The sequence below is a fragment of the Osmerus mordax genome, chromosome 6, assembly GCF_038355195.1.
Source record: "Osmerus mordax isolate fOsmMor3 chromosome 6, fOsmMor3.pri, whole genome shotgun sequence".
Classification (NCBI taxonomy): domain Eukaryota; kingdom Metazoa; phylum Chordata; class Actinopteri; order Osmeriformes; family Osmeridae; genus Osmerus; species Osmerus mordax.
In genome coordinates, this window is record NC_090055.1 from 2581598 (window position 1) to 2604394 (window position 22797).

The 22797-nt window shown below is 46.0% G+C and overlaps 4 protein-coding genes across 6 annotated transcripts in view; 3 read left to right on the forward strand and 1 right to left on the reverse strand.

Moving 5' to 3' along the window:
• The window catches only part of cd4-1 (CD4-1 molecule), a 6263-nt gene extending 3989 nt beyond the window's left edge, over positions 1-2274 (forward strand). Inside the window, exons 7-11 of one of the 2 annotated variants that reach the window (XR_010876752.1) lie at positions 1-105; positions 333-439; positions 583-632; positions 1273-1786; positions 2089-2274. The exon at positions 1-105 is cut by the window's left edge and continues 165 nt beyond it. Coding sequence is in view for 1 of the 2 variants with exons in the window: in XM_067237993.1 (XP_067094094.1) it covers positions 1-105; positions 333-439; positions 583-632; positions 1273-1303 (293 nt within the window). In the remaining variant the exon portion in view is untranslated. Of the gene's footprint in view, positions 106-332; positions 440-582; positions 633-1272; positions 1863-2088 lie in introns of those variants that run through there. The other variant, XM_067237993.1, reaches the window with a different exon arrangement.
• A 1238-nt stretch (positions 2275-3512) lies between these two features.
• Positions 3513-7572, forward strand: cldc1 (C-type lectin domain containing 1). 2 transcript variants are annotated; one of them, XM_067237714.1, is made up of 7 exons: positions 3513-3839; positions 4082-4192; positions 4751-4882; positions 5008-5159; positions 5246-5367; positions 5739-5966; positions 7245-7572. In XM_067237714.1, the coding sequence occupies exons 1-6, from the start codon at positions 3749-3751 to the stop codon at positions 5899-5901; spliced, it is 771 nt and encodes a 256-aa protein (XP_067093815.1). In that variant the 5' UTR covers positions 3513-3748; the 3' UTR covers positions 5902-5966; positions 7245-7572. The 2 variants fall into 2 exon arrangements, with proteins under 2 accessions (XP_067093815.1, XP_067093816.1); XM_067237715.1 differs by having other exon boundaries at positions 3514-3809.
• Positions 7573-7903: 331 nt separating this feature from the next.
• cops7a (COP9 constitutive photomorphogenic homolog subunit 7A) lies at positions 7904-14873 on the forward strand. Its single transcript, XM_067238150.1, has 8 exons — positions 7904-7964; positions 8875-8997; positions 9655-9730; positions 10586-10674; positions 11985-12187; positions 12418-12523; positions 12705-12874; positions 14176-14873. The coding sequence occupies exons 2-8, from the start codon at positions 8875-8877 to the stop codon at positions 14213-14215; spliced, it is 807 nt and encodes a 268-aa protein (XP_067094251.1). The 5' UTR covers positions 7904-7964; the 3' UTR covers positions 14216-14873.
• Positions 14874-16967: 2094 nt separating this feature from the next.
• On the reverse strand, positions 16968-22479 carry pianp (PILR alpha associated neural protein; the record flags this gene model as incomplete). Its single annotated transcript, XM_067238806.1, is given in 5 exon segments — positions 16968-17626; positions 18334-18477; positions 21545-21625; positions 22198-22313; positions 22315-22479. Coding segments are annotated over 5 exon segments (528 nt in total), but the record flags the coding sequence as incomplete, so codon positions are not given.
• Positions 22480-22797: the final 318 nt, after the last annotated feature.

Here is a 22797-nt window from a genome sequence, read left to right on the forward strand (position 1 = left end):
ACCTCACCATCCAGGAAGTGGGCAGTGGCGACCGCGGCAGATGGAAGTGCGAGCTGTGGAGGAAGGAGGAGAAGCTGACGACAGCAGAGATCACGCTGAAGATCGGTGAGCTCAGGAAGTGGAAGGGGAAGGAGAGAGAACCGCGTTATTGTGTTTCACGGTCTCCATGCGGCCTGGGCGTGGTGCTGTGTGGTAGTAAATGTGTTGAGGCCTCATGTAGGCTGAGGCCTCATGTAGGCTGAGGCCTCATGTAGGCTGAGGCCTCATGTAGGCTGACGCATCATGTTAGTGTGTGTTGTGTGATGATGATGATGATTGTCTGTTGGTGACAGAGCGAGCCCCCATGGACGTGTGGCTGCTGGTGACGATCTGTGCTGCCACTGTCATCTTCATCCTCCTCCTCATCCTCACCGTCATCCTGTTTCGGCGGCGGCAACAGGTAAAGTTGTCAGATATATTTGACTCATGAAAAATGTTCATCTTTCTTTCTGTCTTTATTTATATACACATGTATACACATACAGTATATTTACTGTACACATAAATGTGTTTGTTGGTGTGTGTGTGTGTGTCGGTCTCTAGCGAGGGACAATGCCAAGGCGAAGGAAGCACAAATTCTGCCGCTGCAAAGAGTGAGTAGTCATTTCTTGCTTTAAAGCTGTCCAATGACCTTGAAGGTGATGCGGTTATTGAAATATGTACATGTAGTCTGTCCTACATAGGTCAGCCTTCTGTCTCAATAAAGCCACACAATCTAGTTCCCTTGTGTTGCCTTATCCAGAGCGACTTACAGTAAGTACAGGGACATTCCCCTCGAGGCCAGTAGGGTGAAGTGCCTTGCCCAAGGACACAACGTAATTTTGCACGGCCGGGAATCGAACCGGCAACCTTCTGATTACTAGCCCGATACCCTAACCGCTCAGCCACCTGACTCCCTCATATGATTAGGTTTAGTCCAAAGACAAGGCTGGCTCCTTCTCCAGCAAAACCGTTGAAACATTCTTAATTTCAAATGTTGACTTTAGTGGATTTCATGTAAGTACTTAGATATTGACGTCAGAAGACTGGATCAGAACAGAACATCTTTTCATGATTTCAGTCCCTTAAAACAAAATGAATAATTAAACAAGTTAGCCTGAATTTTTATGCAATTTTTCAATCACTGTTTTTATTTTTATTTTTGCCACTGGCTCCAAAGCGCCCCCTGGGGAGGAAAGTGGAAGGGATTTCTGTCTTGCTCTGCTGACTAAAACTGTTTTGATCCTGATACAGGCCGAAGCCCAAGGGATTCTACAGGACCTAAAGCGTCTAACAGAGATTCTAGAACACCACCACAAAGGAACAATTGCTCACAAACTCAGGAAGACATTGCCATCAGGTCTACACGTGTGAAATACGTTTTTAATGAAAGAGAGAGAGAGAAAATAGAACAGATATGGATGTTTGGGGATGAATTATTCACGAAAGCATACTATCTAAATCAACTGGACATACAGTTTGTATATATTCTTGTTCTACTGATTTTATTGAATTGCATGTAATTTCATTTTGCAGTCTTCGTGGTGTTTTCACAGGGATTACCAAGGGTTTTATGCTACAAGCTTTAATTTAATCATAAATTAAAATGGTAGCCTGCTGAGTTGCAAAACCCATCCATTTTTAACACAGTTTTTCCCTCTGGCTTTGAATAATGCCAAAAAGACACACAAAAAACAATGTTCTTGTGCTTTTTACCTTATATTCATAGAAGTATATGTGTTGTGGCAACCCTGGAGCCTGGGGTCAGGTGATCCAACCCTGGAGCCTGGGGTCAGGTGATCAACCCTGGAGCCTGGGGTCAGGTGATCCAACCCTGGAGCCTGGGGTCAGGTGATCAACCCTGGAGGCTGGGGTCAGGTGATCAACCCTGGAGGCTGGGGTCAGGTGATCAACCCTGGAGCCTGGGGTCAGGTGATCAACCCTGGAGCCTGGGGTCAGGTGATCCAACCCTGGAGCCTGGGGTCAGGTGATCAACCCTGGAGCCTGGGGTCAGGTGATCCAACCCTGGAGCCTGGGGTCAGGTGATCCAACCCTGGAGCCTGGGGTCAGGTGATCAAGGGGAAGTATCCCACATTCCCGCTCCCTGGCCGGGTCAAAGCCTGTGAGCTCCACGGTTACCGCAGCGTATATATACATATACATACATCTCCAAGGATGTATATGTACATATCAGTGTATCCGTATAGAACTTATATACCCTATTACATTTCTTTATATTTTGCCACATAAAATAAACACGTGAAGAACATATTACCGACTGTGCCTTCATGACCTCAAATGAGAAAACAAATGATCACCACACCCGCCTCATCACCACCACACCAGCCTCATCACCACCACACCAGCCTCATCACCACCACACCAGCCTCATCACCACCACACCAGCCTCATCACCACGCCAGCCTCCCACTCTTACTCACTTTTCTGTCAAGCTTTTTTAAAACATCCACACTGTGAGACTACTTTGCTCTCCAGCTTACAGAATGTTTACCTTGAAGTCCAGGTATCTGTGCACAATGCTCAGAGTGATGTGTAGTGAGGGGAATGGAAAGTACAGATTTCAGAAACATACTGGATCAGAGACAGGAGGCTGGAATGGGAAGCTGTGTGGTGCTGGGAACAGCTTGGTTCCATGGGCTTGGATGGACGCCATCTGACAGATGTGAAGCATCCGAGGCTCCAGGACAAGTCGGCAAGGTCTGGTGTTGCTAGGCGGAATTATTCAGCTCAGAGTGTGTTTGTGTAGTGAGGGGAATGGAAAGTACAGATTTCAGAAACATACTGGATCAGAGACAGGAGGCTGGAATGGGAAACTGTGTGAGCAAATAAAGAAAACATTTGATTTGATTCTAGTTATTGGGCACAGGGCATGGACCGATATAACTAAACTTGGATTGAATGTCATAATATTGCACCACTGTCTGTTATATTGGGATTGTAGGGGAGATGTTACGTTTGATCATTATTTACTTATGGCTGAAGGATCAGAGTCTTCTCTCTAATCCTAAGCATGATCTGGCAGTTTGATCACAGTTTGATCGCACTTCAGAACTACCAAGAAACCATGACTGAGTTTTCAGGTCACTTTGTGCTGGAACCTTCTACAGCTTGACTTAAGTCTTCTACTCCACGAGGAACTGCATCACACAGAGACACACACTCACAATGACCCGCCCCCACCCACCTGGAACAGTCAGACCATCAGTGTTCCCATATGTTTTGTTAATCACACACTAACAGCATCCAAATAGTGTTCCTGCCAGAATTCAACTTGTTGTTGTAGAGAGTAGTGTTGAAATGGATTGCATTTTCCTGAGTCATGTTTCCCAGAGTCATGCTGTGTTTCCCCTGCTTGCACACACACACACACACACACACACACACACATGCACCTCCTCCTCATACTATCAGATCAGTACCATTTCCAAACACACAGTGAACGCCAGAGAAAGAGAGTAAAATAAGGGAAAGTGAAACAGAGCATGAAAAGTATTTAGCAAGTTTGAAACTTCCCATTTTGTGCAATACTAAGGGAGCTTCCAGAGCATAAAGCCTCAACAAGGATCCTGGAATAACTCAGAGCTGAATGCAACGGGTGCGGCAAACACACCGAAAGACAAGTATCTCGATCCAATACTAAACCATCAACTCAATAGCCTAAGCTGTGAAGATTTAGTCAATTATTTTTTGGGGGCGAAGATTTGCAATTATGGAAAACGCGGAGGACTACTCCAGTCTGCAGGAGTTTACTGAAGACTTGTCCTCCAGAGGTAACAGACCTATTTTGTACCCCAACAACAGTAAGTATGTGTGTGTTTGTGTGTTCAGCCATGAAGAATGTTTGACCTGCTTTTAAGGACATGTTATTTTGAAGGAAAAATCGATGTGATTTATAGTCAATTCCTCTGTCTCTGCCTGTGGCACCTATCCCACAGAAACTGTAAATTGCTGTAATTTGACACATTTTTTGACACACCAAATACAACTTTTACGTTTCTTTGTAAATTGATTATTTGACCTGAGTAATTATCAATCCACTCAGGTACACAGGGACTGAAAAGGGGGTCCGAGTGTTTACGGAGGGAGACTGCACTATTTGTGCTCATTGGCCTCCTGGCCTCTGTCTGTGCCAACATTGTACTGAGCGTGCTTCGTAAGTACATGACAATACTACTGCTTATATGTTAGTCTGTTTACTTTCCATCCTCCTCTCCCTCTTCATGATGATGTCGATCAAACAATGTGCAGTGCCACTTCATACCTGTCTGTCTGTGTCTGTGTCTGTGTCTGTCTGTGTTTGTCTGAGTTGTCTGTATCTGTATCTGTGTCTGTGTCTGTCTGTGTGTCTGTGTGTCTATCTGTGTCTGTGTCTGTCTGTGTCTGTGTCTGTGTCTGTCTATGTCTATCTGTGCCTGTCTGTCTATCTGTGTCTGTGTCTGTCTGTGTCAATTTCTCCTACTCCTCTCCTGCTTGATCACTCTTCTTCTCTCTCCCATTGAAACAATGTCACTAATGGCCGTTAATCTCCATTACTGTGAAATGTCAGGCCTCACAGGACTCCTGGTGTTTGATGAGAACATGCTGATCGTGTTCCCTAACCCTAAAACAAACACCAGTTTGTCCTCGTTTAACATCTCCTAAATCTCCTCTTGCGCAATGTCAGGTTTATTTACCCCGTGCACAGCTTCTCTTCAGTTTTTCTTCTGTTCAGTTTTCACCAGGCACTCAGCCAGCGTTCCTCAAGAGACTACAGCCATGACGCTGAGGTTGAACTCTGTACAGAGCCGGTATATCAGTCTCTGTGAGGAATACACCATGCTGGGACAAAGCTGCTCCAAGACAGGTCAGAACAGACCTATCCACAATAGGTCTAGATTTAGACATGTCACTTTCACTTTAGTTCCCATGACTCATTTTCAGATTAACTATCACCTCCACCCTTTACATTGTTTTTCTCTATGAGAACAGTGAAGAAGTGTAGAGAGTGCCCTGAAGGATGGATACATTTACCAGACAAATGCTACAAGTTTAGTGATAAAAAGCTGGACTGGTTGAGTAGCAGCCAAAGTTGCACAACTATGGGAAGCCATCTGACTATCCTGCACAGCAAAGAACAACATGTAAGTATGTGTGTATGTGTTTGCCTCTGCCTGTATTTCAGTTACAGTATAAGGTATAAGGTATGTATAAGGTATGTATCCTTTAGGACGCACTGGAAAAAGAGGCGAGGAGGATTGGTGGGTCTGACTACCACTTTTGGATCGGCCTATCAGACTTGGAGAAAGAGGGGGACTGGAGATGGGTGGACAACACAACCCTCCAAAATAAGTATGTCCCCCCCCCCAAAGAATACTTGGATTCACCCGTTAGAGCAAAAAAACATTAGCCTATCATACAATAATCATATCATTTAAATAATAATATAAACAATGTAATCATATACAGTAACTGTTATCCATTCTTTCTCTCTCCCCCTCTTGCTATTTCTCTCTCCCTCCCTCCCTCCCTCCCTCTCTCTTTCTCCCTCTCTCTCTCTCTCTCTCTCTCTCTCTCTCTCTCTCTCTCTCTCTCCCTCTCTCTCTCTCTCTCTCTCTCTCTCTCTCTCTCTCTCTCTCTCTCTCTCTCTCTCTCTCCCTCTCTCTCTCTCTCTCTCCCTCTCTCTCTCCCTCTCTCTCTCTCTCTCTCTCTCTCTGTCTCAGATATTGGGATGAATGGGATTCAGAGCCAAATAACCACCAGTCTGGAGGGTTAGAAGGGGAGGACTGTGTTGTCCTGGACAGCTTTTCACTGACCTGGTCTGATGTACAATGTGAAAACATCTACAAATACATTTGTCAGATGGACGCCATCCAGCTCAACTGAATCACTGCTAACCTGATCAAACTGTTCTGGAATCCGAAGCTTGGAATCTGTTAATTGACTGTAATTACAGTTTTTCTCGATTGCTAACACACAAAAATGGTATGTGTAAGCCATCCCCACAAAACCATTTTGCCAAATCCCAGCAGAAAGACCATGTACCCCAGTCTTTAAACACAATTTACCCTTTTTGACACATTTCTCAGGTTCATTCACACTTCTTTGCAAAAATCTAAACACACCTCTTACCTTAAGACACAATTATCACCATTATGTCATTCAGAAAACATTGCCATTTGATAAGTAAACCCAAAACAGCGCAATTCAAACACCCTTAACAACCAATTATCCATGTGTAAGCACTAACAAGCAAATATACTCAACAAGCAATCAGGGGTTTGGAATGAATACAAAGGTAAGCTCATCTGTACTTTGAAATCATGGATGCAAATATCAGAAGAAAAGGAATAATTGTCCAAATGAGAGGAGGTGGACAAGGAAGAGGAAGAGGCAGAGGAAGAGGAAGAAGAACAACAATCTCAAATGAGATCCATGCCACACTATGACAGAAATCCCTATGACAGAACAACCTTCTCCAAGCCATGGAAGAAGTTTGTGGGGACATTGCTCTTGAGTCTTGTCATGGATGGCTCAGGCATTCAGGGGCATTTTCCCTGCTGTTTGGCTAGAGGAAAACATTGCCTGTGATGTTGAGGAAAATCTCTGGCCTGACCCTGGTCAGAGATAGAATGCTGACCCAGAATGAACAGTACTGTACTCAAGCTCTGTTACCCAGGTAAAAATTATTTGTTTATTTCCTTGTTTTCTTAGCCTTTGTTCCCCAAATTACAATTTACAGCAATACATTTGTGTTGTTGACTAACAGTACTACTATTTGTATACTGTGACCACTACAGTAACAATAGCTCAAAATGCAATTGCTGTATAATGTAAATAGAAAATAAACAGCCTGTAAGAAGGACAATTGCAGTAATTGTGAGTTTTATGACATCATGTCAAACTCATGAGGTGGAACATATCTAAAATTCAGGGACACGTTATAGTCAATGGTTCTTGAAAAGCTTTTTATAATTGTGTTTTCAATTCCTCCCAGCAGTGTCTAAAAGGTATTCAGAAGGTTGAATTTATTTGAGGGCTTTGTGTGTATTTTGAATGCAAAGTTAGGTTTATACGACAGATAATATGGTTTTTGACTACTGTGTTTGATTTTGGGTCAAAAGCCAAGGGTTTGGCCAAAACAGTGTAAGTATGAAGATGTGTGTTTAGAGTTTGGAGAAAACACAGTACACATTCAAGAAATGTGTCTTAGCAATTGAGAAAAACTGTAATTAGCATAACATTACTAAATGTGTGAATTGATTGGCAGATTCAAGGGCAGTCAATTCCTGAGTGATTTACAAAATGTTACCAAAGATACAAATACACCATAAATATTTGTATACACACATGATCTTCAACAGTGTAGTTTGCTGAACAATTGCTGTACATTTGAATTTGATTGTTTTTATTTAGTCGAATTTGCTTGCTTGGAGTATTTGAATTTGAGATCCTTACTGATTTTCTGCGCAGGTAGGCCTATACCAGCTCTTGAAATTAATTGTTACTTATTGTTGAATTTTAATAAAAGTGCCTGTTTTTACAGTCAATGGTTTAACCTCATGGTTCTCTCTGACTCGTGTTTTATCATGTCGATGAATAATGAACGCAATGTAGCACATTGTTAAACTAAGGATACACATTTTGCAATCACACATGATCCCCGTGGGACTTTTTACAAAACGGATATTTAACATACAGTTTGGTCTGTGTGGCATACAATGTGTGTGTGTGTAAAACTCAAAGTAATCAAATTAGTTACAGCATTTCGTTTTCATTCACATTTTTACCGTTGGGTGGCACTGTTTTCTCTCTTGTGTGTGCACCCCTCCTCCTGTTCAAGTGTCGCCCAATGAGAAACGACGTTGCTTTGTTGTCAAACGTGGGATGACAGCGGAATTGTGAGCAATTTTGTACACAGTGTCTCGACTTCAGTGCATCAAAACAAGGTATTTCTTTACCATTTGTATTTCGCTCAAATCAATTCATACGTTTTTCTAATAACGGAAAACTGCTCCTTCGATCATGTTAATCTGATCTGAGATAAGAGTCTGTTAATACTAGTAAAATGTGAAGAGGCCTACCGCTTGCAGGAAGCCTCGCTCAATTAGCTGCTAGCTTCCGTTCTGAGCAAACGTCGTTAGCTAAACCTGTAGCAAGACTTTAGTTACTCAGCTAGGCTATCTAGCTAGTTATTTGGATACAATCAAGTGACACTTAGAGCTAGGTACTTAGTTTACAAGTTACCAAATTACAAGTAGTTACTTTGATAACTACATAGCTTGTAGCAACGAACTATTTAGAAAACAGTTGATATCTAGACAGCAAATAGGCCCACATTTAGGAACTATACTCTGTAGCAAATACTAGCTATCATGTAATTGCACCTAGATAGCCGTGGTAGCTATCCCCTCTACATAGTTGGTGAGTTTAAAATCATTTTGACGTCAATTGCTGTGCTTCGACAGTAAACCATAAGCTACCTCTTCTAAGAGTTAAACATGATTTTATTGTTCAGTTTCAAGTTCACTTTCATGATGGGCGGAAGCCCATGCTTTAGATAAGCTGTGAGCCACAGGAAGGTTTCTTAGTGCTCGTTAGTTTATGATGAAGACGGAAAATGAAATTACTCTTTTGGAGCCCTGCCACAAGTGCTCTTCATAGAATTGTTTTGGTCGACAGAGCCATATGAATGCATAATCATGCCATGAACCTCTCAGAGTAGCTGATAAGATTTCATCATTCGAAAGTCCTAACAACAGCGGTCAACTTTTAGCTACCTCCCTTGATCATTTTTTGGGATCATTCCCTTTGCCCGCTGCCTTGCCTGTCTCTGATGCCTGTCTCTGATTGTGTCAGATGGAGGTGGAACAGCTGTTGTCCCTGTCTGGTTCTGCGTTGGCCCAGGCTGTCAGCTCTCTGCTCGAGACGCCAGGCCTCTACGTGTTCTCTGACATCCTCGAGCTACCCAACGTCAGAGAGGTACACACACACACACACACACACACACACACACACACACACACACACACACACACACACACACACTCTAACAGTCTTGGGTGTTAAATCGGCATTTGATTTGGGATGTATTTAATTGTAAAATACACCCTGAGGGTTCACAATTAAATGTATGCAGGATTAGGAATTTAATTCAAGGCAATATTTTTCGAAGCAGCGTACTGTCGGGATAATTGAAACTGAAAATTGTTATTAAAAAAAAATATTTGCAAAACGTGTTCCACCTGTCAAAAGTATAGCATCATTTGAAATGGTGACTTTATCACCGGCAAAGAGTACAAACCTTGATATACATTAAATGTTTTCTTATTTTCTTGTTCTCAGTGATGGTCAAGGGTCTTATTACTAGTAGGCGGAGCTTGATCTGGAAATGACTTGGCTACATCTTGTAATATTAATTCAAACTCAGAATAGGAATTTCATTATTCTAAGCTTAATTTAGAATTCGCACACACAGAAACACACGCACACACACATTCCAAGCTAACCCTGCAGCTCAGAGATAAAACACTGACTACATCACTGCTCTATTCTGTCAAAAAGTCATTCATTACTTCTCTATTCATCGCTCCATTCGGCTCCCCGCCCTTCACATCGCCCCCCCCCCCCTCCCCTCAGCTGGAGACGGGACCACACGCACCGGTCTACCAGCTCCTCAGCCTCTTCGCCTATGGAACCTACTGCGACTACAAAGGTATGGTGGGAGGGGTGATGGCGGTAGCACCAAGTAAATAAATAATGCGCCCCTGACACGCCAAAGTCGTTTTATTATGTGCAGTATTTCTCTCTGCCGGCTCGTCCCTGTCCCTGCCCGGAGAGCCGGCAAGGAGTCATTAACTGCTCTGCTCGCTCAGGTTCGGTTAACCCTCCGAGGGGAAAGCCTTTGCTCAGACCCCTGAACGTTGAGGGAATTGGAAAGGGGTGTGAGGCCTACCGATGCGAAATCCTATGTCGAAGGTGCTCGGAGATCGGAGAGAGCCATAATGTAGTTCGCCAGCAATGTCCCTGGCCAATAAGTCTAGCTTAAGGCCAGCAACAGGAGCAGAAGTCAGAAATATAGGATTTCTTATTCTTCCTGGCAGTGCAAAACTCAATGGAATATTTTTGTCTTAGCATGGTGGTAGAAGTGTGTGGTGACATTCTGAGAGGAGCTGTCACAGTTTCCTCCGGGAAAAGTGTTTGAGGTGCATCCCCCAGGGAGAGAAGCAATGCAGCCCTGCCTCCCTGCTCCCCTCTCCTCCCTCCACAAACAAGCAGCTCTACACGACAGGTCCCCTGTCGCCGTGGCCGAGTCGTGGCTTTAACTCAACCTCCCCGCCCCTCTCTCTCTCTCTCTCTCTCTCTCTCTCTCTCTCTCTCTCTCTCTCTCTGTCTGTCTCTGTCTCCCCTCTCACACTCTTGATTTCTCACTCTGACTGTGTTCATTTTTTTCCCCCTCTCTCTCTCTCCGTTGGACCGTTCTTTTGTTTATTCCTCCCTTCCCGGTTGCTCTGTTTTTCTCCGGCCCTTCATCTCTCTCTCTCTCTTTTTCTCTCCCTCTCACCCCTAGAAAGGGCAGCGTCTCTCCCGGAGTTGACCCCCGCACAGAGGAACAAGCTCCGTCACCTTTCCATCATTACGCTGGCATCCAATCTCAAGGTACTGTTCTAGGACATGTTTTAATGTTACGGCGCAATACTTTGAAGCCTCACAGTACTTTTATACACGTCTTCAGTACTGAAACGCTGCTTCTGAAGGCGGCGCTCAGAAAGTTGTGCCCGAAACAAGCAGCAGAATCGCCTCTGATGTTAATGATTTTAGCAGTCTGGCTCTTGAGACAACCCTGCCTTGAAACAGAAAGAAACATTAACAAGACAAAAGAGGAACGTCTTAAGATAAAACACTTGACTTTGTGAGAGTCTGTCGGCAATCTTCACTAGTGGTTATATTTATAACAGGTGGAGTGGAGAGGAGGCGGAAGAGAATCGGATCGTTTTGAGACAGAAATACTGTTTTATTATCGTGTCGTCTCTCTCTCTCCTATGTCCTGCTTTCTAAACTCACTTTCTTTATTTTTCTGTGCCTCTCTCTCTCTCTCCGCTATTCATTCTTCTAATCCTCTCAGTCGCTCTCCCCTTTCTCACTTGTTCTATTTCCTCACCCCCCCTTCCTTCTCTATAGACCCTGTAAATAATTGATTTATTCATTACTCTCTTCTTCTGTCCTCCCCCCCTTCCTCATCCACCTTCTCTCATTCTCTTCTCCCCCCCTCCCCCACCCCACCCATCCTTACCCCCACCCCACCCATCCTTACCCCCTCCCCACCCATCCTTACCCCCTCCCCACCCGACCCATCCTTACCCCCACCCCACCCATCCTTACCCCCTCCCCACCCCCCCTTCCCCACCCCACCCATCCTTACCCTCTCTTCTTTCCCATTCTCTTCCTTCCACTCATAATTCAGAGGACGCTGATTTGAAGCTTTTCCTGCATGGAAGTTTCCCCTACATTTACTAATTGTCCAATAAAGGCTTGTTTAACACAAAACTCTCCATGACATTTGAGCTTCATGAGCAATTTCAGAGTAACCGCTTTTGGATTTTATTCCGGCCAAGTGAAGTGGATCTGAGTTTCCCTGCCCTCCGTCCCTGTCTCTGTCTTGGCATTTCTGTCTAATGTGGCACTGAGAAAATGAGAGATATACAGTACTGTGCAAAAGTCTTAGGGACCCAAGATCTTTTAGATTAATATAATCTTGAATATCTTTTTTTTTTTTGGTCTTTAACTGTGCAGCAGTATAAAAGTGCTTGTCTCTTCCATTCATTATTTCTCAAAGCAGTTTTGCTTTACAAAAAAAATAAGAGTACTCATACCTAAGAAGACTTACATAGTACTGTGTGTATGTATATATATATATATAGATGAAAAAATCATGACTCCATTCTCTATTCCTTCTGTGCTCGCCCCAGTGCCTGCCCTACTCCCTCCTACTCCAGCAGCTGGAGCTGAAGAACGTGCGTGAGCTGGAGGACCTGCTGATCGAGGCCGTCTACTGTGACATCATCCAGGGGAAGCTGGACCAGAGGAACCAGCAGGTGGAGGTTGACTGCAGCGTGGGCCGAGACCTGGGGCCCAACGAGCTGCCCAACATCGCCAACACGCTGCAGGAGTGGTGGGTCCATGCGTGTGGAGGTGGATATCTGGAACGGGGGGTTTTGTCTTCAGTGGTTGACAGTGTTTTTTTGTTGTTGTCTCCCTCCCTCCCTCCCTGTCTCCCTCTCTCCCCCCTCCCTGTCTCCCTCCCCCCTCCCTCCCTGTCTCCCTCCCTGTCTCCCTACCTCCCCCCTCCCTCCCTGTCTCCCTACCTCCCCCCCTCCCTCCCTGTCTCCCTCCCTCCCTCAGGTGTTCGGGGTGTGAAGCAGTCCTTTGTGGGATTGAGGAGCAAGTTACCAGAGCCAACCAGTACAGAGAGAGCCAGCTAAAAGTCAAAGTTCAGGTGGAAACAGAGGTCAGTAAGAATTTTTCTTTTCTTTACCTTCCGGAATGTTCTTGTAGTGTTCTTTTATCCGACAGCCTAACAGCATTGTTCAGGACTGGCTCTGTCTTCCAGGCCTGCAACCAAAGATGGCATTTCAATCGTCTTCAGTTTGACGTGTAAAGCAGCTTGTCTCTCTCCCTCCTTCCCTCAGGTGTCAAACCTGCAGAAAACATTAAAGACCAGCTCCGCCTCCCCCTCGTCCGGCCCCGCCCCCGCAGGAGCTGCATCCAATCAGGATGCTGATCAGCCAGCCGAACCCAGAGACCCCGCCTCCTCCCAAGAACCACGGCAACCAGGCAAGAAAAGTTCAAAGGTGAAAGGGTAAGTTGGACGACGCTTCTCGTGTCAACTGCTTCACCCTCGACGTTTTTCCGCTAATAAATACTTTTTATCCTGCAAGAAAGATTTGACCATTTTTTTGACCATCATCCTCATCCTGTCATGTCGAGTAGCTTTGAAGGGAGGGGGTGGGACATTTTGGTTTCAGTCCTTTCAAACTCAAGCCGAAATTGCAAGGTTCGCAACACGTGCCTACCTTGCCTTTAACCCTCGTGCTGCCTTCGCGTCACATGACCCAAAGGTTCATAACGAACCATCGTTGTGTTTACCCAATTTTACCCAATACAAAAACTTTTTTTTTTTTTTTCTTTTAACCTTTGCAATGTGGGGGGTCTGAGAGAGCCCAACGGTTAAAAGAAAATGCTTCACTTTGTTTTTGTATGTGGTAAAGTTGTCGCAATACAACGGTGGGTTACAATGACTGATGGGTCAGAATGACCCGAAGATAACACAAGGGTTAAGCTTGCATCTTTGTTCACAGGGTAAATTTGTCAGGTTCTTTTTATGCATAGATATCACATACAACATTCTCAAAGCTTTTCCCAGCTCAGATTCACACCTGGCTGATAATTAACTCTGCCTTTTAATTAAAGTGTTGGCCAACGCTGAAGTCCAGTGTCAGTAACAGTTATAATCAGTATTATTCTAGTTTATTTTCTCATTTATGTATTTTCAGTTTAATTCCCCCCCCCCCATCAACATCAATTAAAAAGCCAGCTGCCAGTGTGTGTGTGTGTGTGTGTGTGTGTGTGTGTGCATTAGCAGTGTATGTGTGTGTGTGCATGCTCCTTTTGCTCCTGGACGTGCTTGCGCATGCAGAAGTCTTAACTACCCGAGGGGTAGTGTTCCTGTACTGCTCCTGACCCGTCTACCAGAGGCTCTCTGCTTTGGGAAAATGCCACCGAATCTACAAACCCTCTAGGTGCTTTCTTCCTGAAAGGATGGCTTGCTCCTCACAAGCCTCATCTCTGCCAGGCTTGCTGTTCCTGCTAAATAAGGAATGATCACTGTTTACTTCATGTTTTGGCACCTTGACAGCCCAGGAAAGCACTGGGACAATTGTATCAAACTCGACGCGGCACTTGATTTTGTAAGAAGGTGGTGTAGAGTAGATGAGGAGAAATCGTCGTCCTGGACCGCAGACCTGGCAACACAAACACTCACTCAACTGACGCATCGGGCTGAGTCATAAAACGTGCAGTCAGCGTTCATTCTGTTGTACAATGACGATGAGTTGTCTTGTCTGACGATGACGATGCTGTGGTGATTTGTGTTTTGGTCAGGCTTCGCGGGAGCGGGAAGATCTGGTCCAAGTCTAACTGAAGACAGGGGCTCAGGCAGAGCGAGGGCCCGACGAGACCCTCGCTGAACCACCACCCACGGACACCTCGACTCACTGACACACACACACACAAACTCAGCAATGATTTTGTGACCACCGCACACACACAGATACGCACAACAACAGACAGAGTTGCACTAGGCACAACAAATTCAGTCTCACGTGAGAGTTCTCATCTCACTACACACACACACACACACACACACACATACACACATACACACATACACACATACACACACACACACACACACACAGGTTTCAGTGAGTCAGGCAGAGCACCAGGAGTGTGACAGACCTGATAGCCGGCAGTTGTACTCAACCAGACAGACTATCTGCACTGTGTATATACACAAACACACCTCTCTCAAACACACACACGGACAGACTCAAAGACAGACAGACAGACACACACACACACACACTCTGCCCCATGCAGAGTTGCTCTAGCCAGTCTAGACATTTAGCAACATGCAGTGAATCCGAATAAGTGTATTTGATGTGTGTGAGTGTGTGTATTGTTTTAAACAATATTATTTTGTTTTTTGGGGGGTTATTTGTTTGTTTTTCTTCTGAGCATTTATGTTTAAACATAAAATCAGGAATAAAAGACCCCCTTGTGCTAATAATGTAATAATAATCTTGACTTCCTCATTAATGTCTCTGTCACTTCCTGCCTCCTAAGTGCACTTCAAAGTGCATCTCTTGAGGGCGCATTACTAAATGTTAACTCACAGAAGGGGGTTATCAGTTAAGAGGTCAAGCCATTAATTAGGGCATCTCCCAAAAGAAGAACTGAGACTTCCCCTGTGTTCAGCCGACATGGTTACACACACACACACACGCATTGGAGAGGCATTCATATTTGATAACCGGAAGCTTCCATTTCAGCATCGAAAGCGCCTGTCAGGATCGCCTGCCTGCTGTCACGTCACATGCTGGAAATGTCTCCTTTTTCACGCTCGTCCTGTCCATCTCTTATTCTCCATCTTTCCCCCTTTTTTTTCATTCTCTCGGCTTTAACTCTTTATTCGCTCTCTCGCCTCTTTCCTTCCTCTGTTTTCTCCAAAACCACTGCCTTTGTTCTGCATGACGTTAATGGGAGCAATTAAGTCTCTCTGCACCCACCGAGAGAAATAGAAGGATGGAGACAAGGAAATTATGATCCTATTTTTTTTAACCCTGTTTCCACCCCACCCCTTCTCTCCTCATCCCCCTCTCTGCCTCTGCCTCTCCCCTCTCTTTCGCTCCCTCTATTAATAGCGGTGTTAATTTCAGTCAGTGTGATTGAGCTTTAGTGTTTCACAGTTTGTTCTGTTCTTAGCAGATGGAGCACTGTGAATTCTAGCAGCTGTACACCTAGTGTGTGTGTGTGTGTGTGTGTGTGTGGGTGTCAACATGGATATTCTACTTTAGCGGCTGGACGACTTTGCACGCATCCATGTGTGTGTTGTTGCTGATGGGTCTGCGTCATACGACGGTTGGAGTCTCATAACTAGCCGGCCGTTAAATCTTCAGAGTGGACTTCAGACAATCAATTACTTTGAATGATCAGTAAAATGCCTGGAGTGAAGGAACACCAACAGCTGACTGGGGGTGAATCTCAATGAGCTAACATCGCTCCCTCATGTCCTGTATCCTACCCTGTTTTCTCCTGTACAGGCAGCTGTGTGAAGGACCGGACAGAGGAATCCAAATCCTTTGGAGGCTGCATGCTGTAGCTTTGATCTTCCCTGTCTGAGCATATCTGTGGAGTGCAGGCTGTGCCAGGAGAGAAAGCTGATAAAACACTATTGAGACGCTTCCGGAGCATATCTGTGGAGTGCAGGCCGTACCAGGAGAGAAAGCTGATAAAAGACTATTGAGATGCTTCCTTTGTACCTTTATAATCCACCTCTGTCCCACTTTGTCCAGCTATAATCTGGACCTGTATTCGACTAGGGGTCCTGCTACGGACAGAAAGGTCCAGCCACTCACAGAGGTAAAACACCAGTGTCTTTTATTGAGCTTCCATCTTATAACAGAACCACACATCTACAGGAATGCAACTGTCAACCACACATTACTGGACGGTTGTAATACACAGGTCACAGATTATGATGTCACAGCACTAGGTGTGGAATCTCAGAGGGTCTTTTCCCCAAAACCTGGTAAAAGAAGTTAAAATGTTTAGCTCGATAAACTACGCAAACTGGAACATTTGGAAATTGGAACAGCTGAAGAACCCTTGAATATAAACCAAAATGGTAAAACGACAACCGCAGAACTATACAAAGAATAATAATCAAGCCTCAGCACACTGACATTTCAATTAGAAATCACCCAAATATACACTTTTCTCTGAGTGTACACCCACACGCTTTCAATGTATTATTCTCTATGCTTGGTACACCTCTGCACAATCCGTACCCCAATGAGAACTGAACAAAAACACGCTTACAAAGGCACGACAAAGTGAGATGAAAAGCAGGCCGATAATTAAAGAAACAAATCGTTGGTATAATTTTGGGATGGAAGAACAAGCACTGGAAGATTGCAGGGCGGAAGCTACGTTATTTGCATTGCGAGCGGCAGAGCTGGGGGGCTAAGCAGCCGTGTTTAGAATGTGTCCCTGTAAACACGTTGGCTTCTGGCTACAACACAGCAAACCATCTTGAATCCCAACCCTCCCCCAACCCCCCCCCCACCCCCCCCCCCCCCTGCCACCATTGCCCCCCACCCCCTGTTGGGAAACAATGCAACTGGTTATCACCACTTACAGTGAGGAGGAAAAACAAAGCTACAGCGTATAAACTCCCTCGACCGTTTCGTCGTGAAAGAAGAGGTTCAACCGCTCAAAGACTACTGAAGGTAATAGCTACGCATAGGGCTGCTGTGTGTAGTACCATCACAACAGTTAATGCTCAGTTCTGGCATTTTCGAGGGAGTTGGTGGTAGGTGGTGGTTGGCGGGTGGGGGATGTTCTGTGGGTGCCTAACAGGGTTTTTGCTTGCAAATTAGTCATGGCAGGTAAAGCGCAGGCTGTTAACCATGGCTAGAGGCGGTACAGGGGAATATAAACCACAACAGTCCACAGTGACACAGAGGCATATAAAATGGGAAGATTTACACCAAAGCACAGAGGAGGCAGAGGAAAAGAGGAAGGAGACACGAGGCGAGGTGAGGGAGTAGAGACAAGGTCAGCAGGAAGAGATTGTGTTTTCTGGACCTTGGGGGAACTGTGGAGTTTTGGCAATCACGGATATGGAGAGTCCTGATTTCATTTCACAGTCTGAGAGAAATCATTGAGTGCCGTGGGCACACCCTCAGGTGGCGTAGATGTTCTTCTTCATGTCCCATGGAAATGTGTATCAAATCGGAAAGAGACGCCTTAAAGATTCACCACAGGTATCCTTAGGGAGAAAGAAAGAGAGTGAAAGAGATAGAGCGAAGAAGAATCGGGAGGAGGGTGGAGAGAGAAAGGCAGCGGTTAAAGGCAGAAGGCACACACATCAACTGAAAGCGAGATGAAACAACCGTCTCAGATCTAGTCTCAACAAAGTCAACGAAAGAGGGCAGGGGGGCGGGGGGGGGGGCCGGGGGCCGGGGGCGTTGGAGTGGAAGGAGACTAGGAAGACGAGAGAGAGGGGCAAGCGAGGGAAGTGGGTTGGGAAAAGTAAGGAGGCGGAAAACTAGAGTAGAAGGAGAGAGGGAAAGTGGAACGGAGAGGAGGAGGAGAACTTGACGGGGGGGAGGAGAGAGGGAAACGAGGGGAATTGGACTGGAGCCCAATTATCCTGATTGAGATTAACTTTAAATCCCCCTCCCATAAAAGCATCATTTCATGGATTGTGCTTCTGCTGCTTACGAAACCTCATGACTCATCTTGAGAGGAAGTTCTGAAACGCACATACGTCTTATCACTCCGGGCCTGTGCTCTCCACAGAGAATGGCACTACTTGCCAATTAGACACATATATACTTAGAGAGACAAGGAGAGCTAACACACGCGCAGGCACAAGCTACTACACACACGGCACCCATAAATACACACACAAACATAAACACAAAATCAATTCGAACACACACACTCTGGTGAGCTGGTGAGGCATCTCATTACCTCTCCCTGTCGGTAAAGGAGGGGGTGCTGTGCAGCGTCTGCCGGCTGTCCTCCATGGCGAGGGAGCGAGGGAGGGCGAGCGAGAGGGGGGGGGCCACGCCACGGGAAAGCGGGGGTGGGTGCTGGGAACAGCTGCGGTCGTAACTGAGGAGGGAAGAGCGAGTGAGTGAGCGAGTGAGCAAGAAGGAGAAAGAGAAGGAGTGTGGAGAGAAAGGATGGAGGGGGAGAAAGGGCAAGGAGAGAGAGAAAGAGGGAATGGCATCGCAGAGCCATTTAGACTCGGAGAACACATTACCCTGCCACTGTGAGAGGGAGCTAATGCACTCATTTGACTCATTAATGCAGTGTCAGAGGAGAGAGAAAGAGAGAGGGCTGCAAAGAGAGAAATAAGGTGAAAGTGTGAAGAAGGGGAAAAGCAAATAAGGGAGGGTGGGAACGAGAGTGAGACACAGACAGAGGGGGGATGGGGTGAGAGACAGAGACAGAGAGACAGAGAAAGAGAGAGACAGAGAGAGAGACAAAGAGAGAGACAGAGAGAGACAAAGAGAGAGACAGAGAGACAGAGAGAGAGAGAGACAGAGAGAGAGAGAGACAGAGGGGAGTCAGGTGGCTGAGCGGTGAGGGAATCGGGCTAGTAATTCAAAGGTTGCCAGTTCGATTCCCGGTCAAGACAACTGACGTTGTGTCCTTGGGCAAGGCACTTCACCCTACTTGCCTCGGGGGAATGTCCCTGTACTTACTGTAAGTCGCTCTGGATAAGAGCGTCTGCTAAATGACTAAATGTAAATGTAAATGTGAGAGAGAAAGACAGAGAGAGACAGAGAGACATAGCGAGAGAGCATGATCCATGGATGGTATAAATTATAATAATGGAAGTTTGCTGTGAGTTATGATGATGGCACAAGCTCAGGAGTCACGGGCACAGAACTCTTAAGAGCACTTACACACACACACCCTAGTCATTTCACTGCCATAGGCACACACAAACACACACACTAACACACACACCGACTGCTGTTGTCGCTCTTCTTGTGATCAGAATCGCAAAGATTGATTTTTCATTTTATGTCATCCATCACATTCATGAGGTATCCTGCTTTCTCACTCTACAATCCATATTGCATTCTAGTCAACTCCCCCAATTAAACACCTAGTGATATTTACAACTACACACCACTGGGACCATGGCAACTGAAGCCTATCACAGCCCGAGAGTGCTGCTGCAGCGAGACCCTGCAACACTGGGTGTGTACATACTGTAAAGTCAATTTGAGATCCGTCACTGTGGGTTTACACAGAACCCGGTTAGAGGGTTAATTAAGTTAGCAAAACGCAGCAACACTTAGCACAGGTCTCTGAGGCAGTCAGGCAGTGAGAGAAAGAGAGAGAGAAAGAGAGAGAGAGAGAGAGAGAGAGAGAGAGAGAGAGAGAGAGAGAGAGAGAGAGAGAGAGAGAGAGAGAATATGCTGGATGAGAGAGATGAGAGATGGGGGAGAGAGATGAGTGAGATAGAGTAGAGAGAGAGAGAGAGAGAGAGAGAGAGAGAGAGAATAGGCTGGATGAGAGAGATGAGAGATGGGGGAGAGAGATGAGAGAGATAGAGTAGAGAGAGAGAGAGAGAGAGAGAGAGAGAGAGAGAGAGAGAATAGGCTGGATGAGAGAGATGAGAGATGGGGGAGAGAGATGAGAGAGATAGAGTAGAGAGAGAGAGAGAGAGAGAGAGAGAGAGAGAGAGAGAGAGAGAGAGAGAGAGAGAGAATAGGCTGGATGAGAGAGATGAGAGATGGGGGAGAGAGATGAGAGAGATAGAGTAGAGAGAGAGAGAGAGAGAGAGAGAGAGAGAGAGAGAGAGAGAGAGAGAGAGAGAATATGCTGGATGAGAGAGATGAGAGATGGGGGAGAGAGATGAGAGAGATAGAGTAGAGAGAGATGACAGATAGGATGAGGGGAGGGCTGGCAGGGGGCTTATCGTGTATCAGCACCCAGTGAGTGGAAGGATTATCTGTGGTTCTTGTCTCTAAAAAATGAATAAATGTAAATGTAGACGGCACCGGGCCGGTAGAGATAGGAGACTGGGCCAGGAGATAAGACCGGGCTGTGATCACTAAGACTGCAGTATTAGAGAGGTGAGGAAGCTAAATGAAAGCCAAAGGCAACAAGGATAGGACTCCCCAATTCAGACAGAGACAGAGAGAGAGAGAGAGAGAGAGAGAGAGAGAGAGAGAGAGAGAGAGAGAGAGAGTACATGAACAGTGACAGAAAAAAAGAAAACATTAAGGAAGTAAAGCAAGGAGGGAGCGAGATAAATATTGAGGGTGTGGCAATATGAATCCATGCAAGAGACTTTGGAAAAGAGTGGGTCTGGAGCAGAGATGTGTGTGTGCGTGTGTGTGTGTGTGTGTGTGGGGGGGGGGGGGGGTAGTGTGTTAGCAGAGGGTGCCCTGAGCAGGACAAGGACAGGGTGGAATAAGTCCAGTATGACCACGGTGATGCACTGTACATGTGAGGTCTACCTACGGGAACCCCCCAGACCATGGGTTAACCCTCGTGCTGCCTTCGGGTCACATGACCCAAAGGTTCATAACGAACCATCGTTGTATTTAGACAATTTTACCCAATACAAAAACAAATACAAATTATTTTCTTTTAACCTTCGCAATGTGGGGGGTCTGAGACAGCCCGACAGTTAAAAGTTTTAACCTTCGCAATGTGGGGGGTCCTGAGGACAGCCCGACAGTTAAAAGAAAAAGCTTCACTTGTTTTTGTATGCGGTAAAGTTGTCGCAATACAATGACTGATGGGTCAGAATGACCCGAAGATAACACAAGGGTTAAAGGTTTTAAATAAAAGTTGAGGCTTCCCAAAAAACTGCCGGGTTTAGAGATGTGCCAGTTTTGCTTTGTATTTCAATTACATCAATTCTGTATCTAAAATGAAAAAAAATCGATTTGGTTGTCCTAAGTCAATAGCTTTTATAAAAATATTTAGGTGAAGGCTTTTTGCTCTGTCAGTTAAACTCAACTGCTGAATTGGCTAAATTGAATTGGAAACTCTTGGATACCCTGGTATACGCTGGAGTTGAATGTTACTTTATCCGAGAGATGTCGTGCGGAGAGACTGACAGAAGGATGCCTGAAAGTTGACAGGAAGTTGACAGGAAGTTGACAGGAAGAAGAGAGAACAGAAAGTAGAGTATATGACAATTTCCTACCAGAGTTTGGCTGTTATGATGACTGCTGTCAGGATGAGCAGGGAAGAGATGGTCACTGTGACGTAGAACTGAGGGTCCACTGGAATCAAACACACACACACACACACACAAACACACAAACACACACGCATGCACGCACACACACACACACACACCACACACACACAGATGCACAGGCACGCACATGCAAGCACACACACACATACACAGCTGTTACCTTACAGGGCGTCACCTTACACCTCTCATATCCTTGTGATGTTACCCCTGCTGTCAGTGCTAATGAGTTTTAGGGAAGTCAATAAGCTCTTTTTTGACATAAAGTAGAATTGTGAAGTTGGCCCCAGAGACCAATCCCATGACGTCATCCATTCAGCACTTAATAGCATGATATCATTTCCCCAGTAGGGGAGATGAGAACCCTATTAGGCATTCTCAGCCACAAAAACACACACACACACACACACACACAGTACGAGGCCCAGTGGGGCGCTGTCATCTCCCAGATGATAGATAATTCCCCCTGAGTACTCGATGTATTTGTTCACAAATGTCTCCGCTCCAGACCACCCTTCATCTCCCCTCTCTCTATTTGAAAAGCGGCGACTTGAGACGGTGCCCACCCTTCCTCCGGTTGCCTTTCCTTCCGCCTCCTTCTCTCCGTCCTCCTCTCCCTCGCGTCCCTGGCTTCCAGCAGAGACTCCTGGGGCTCGGTGCTGCCCGGCGCACCCTGATGATGCGACCAAGTCTCGGCTGACGTTGTGGCCCACTTGGTGGTCGGTTTCCTGGCTGGACAGGAAGTGATGCGTCTCGTCCTCCAGGGGATGCGTCGGGCCCCAGTCCACCGCCCAGAGAGGCGTGGGCGTGGCCTGGGCGGGTGACGGACAGCGGGGCCGAGAGGGGCCTCCACCTGCCCCTCGCTTTCGCCGTCGTCTCGGTTACAGGTGGAGGGCGGTATCGTCGCGGCAACCAGGAGTAATGAGAAGCAACTGAGGGCGGTCAGTCGTGTGACAGGAGAGATGGAGCTGAGAGAAAGAGAGAGAAAGAGAGGGATGGAGGGAGACGGGGAGAGTGAGAGAAAGTCGAAAGGGAGCAGAGTGGGAAAAAAAAAGAGTTGAAGTGAATCTCCTAACCAGACGCCTCGTGTTAGCACGCACGGTCCTCACATTGTGCCTGTCACACAGGCACCCTCGGTCAGCCTGAGCGCATGCATGCTCTTCATCTCACCATCTCTCCATCGCTTCGTTCTGTTCACA

Coding starts and splice junctions, on each gene's coding strand:
- cops7a (XM_067238150.1), top strand. CDS start 8,875: ATGGAGGTGGAACAGCTGTTGTCCCTGTCTGGTTCTGCGTTGGCCCAG. Junction 9,731..10,585: donor AACCTACTGCGACTACAAAG/GTATGGTGGGAG, acceptor TCTCACCCCTAG/AAAGGGCAGCGTCTCTCCCG. Junction 12,875..14,175: donor AAAAGTTCAAAGGTGAAAGG/GTAAGTTGGACG, acceptor TGTTTTGGTCAG/GCTTCGCGGGAGCGGGAAGA.
- cldc1 (XM_067237714.1), top strand. CDS start 3,749: ATGGAAAACGCGGAGGACTACTCCAGTCTGCAGGAGTTTACTGAAGAC. Junction 4,883..5,007: donor ACAAAGCTGCTCCAAGACAG/GTCAGAACAGAC, acceptor CTATGAGAACAG/TGAAGAAGTGTAGAGAGTGC. Junction 5,368..5,738: donor AACACAACCCTCCAAAATAA/GTATGTCCCCCC, acceptor TCTCTGTCTCAG/ATATTGGGATGAATGGGATT.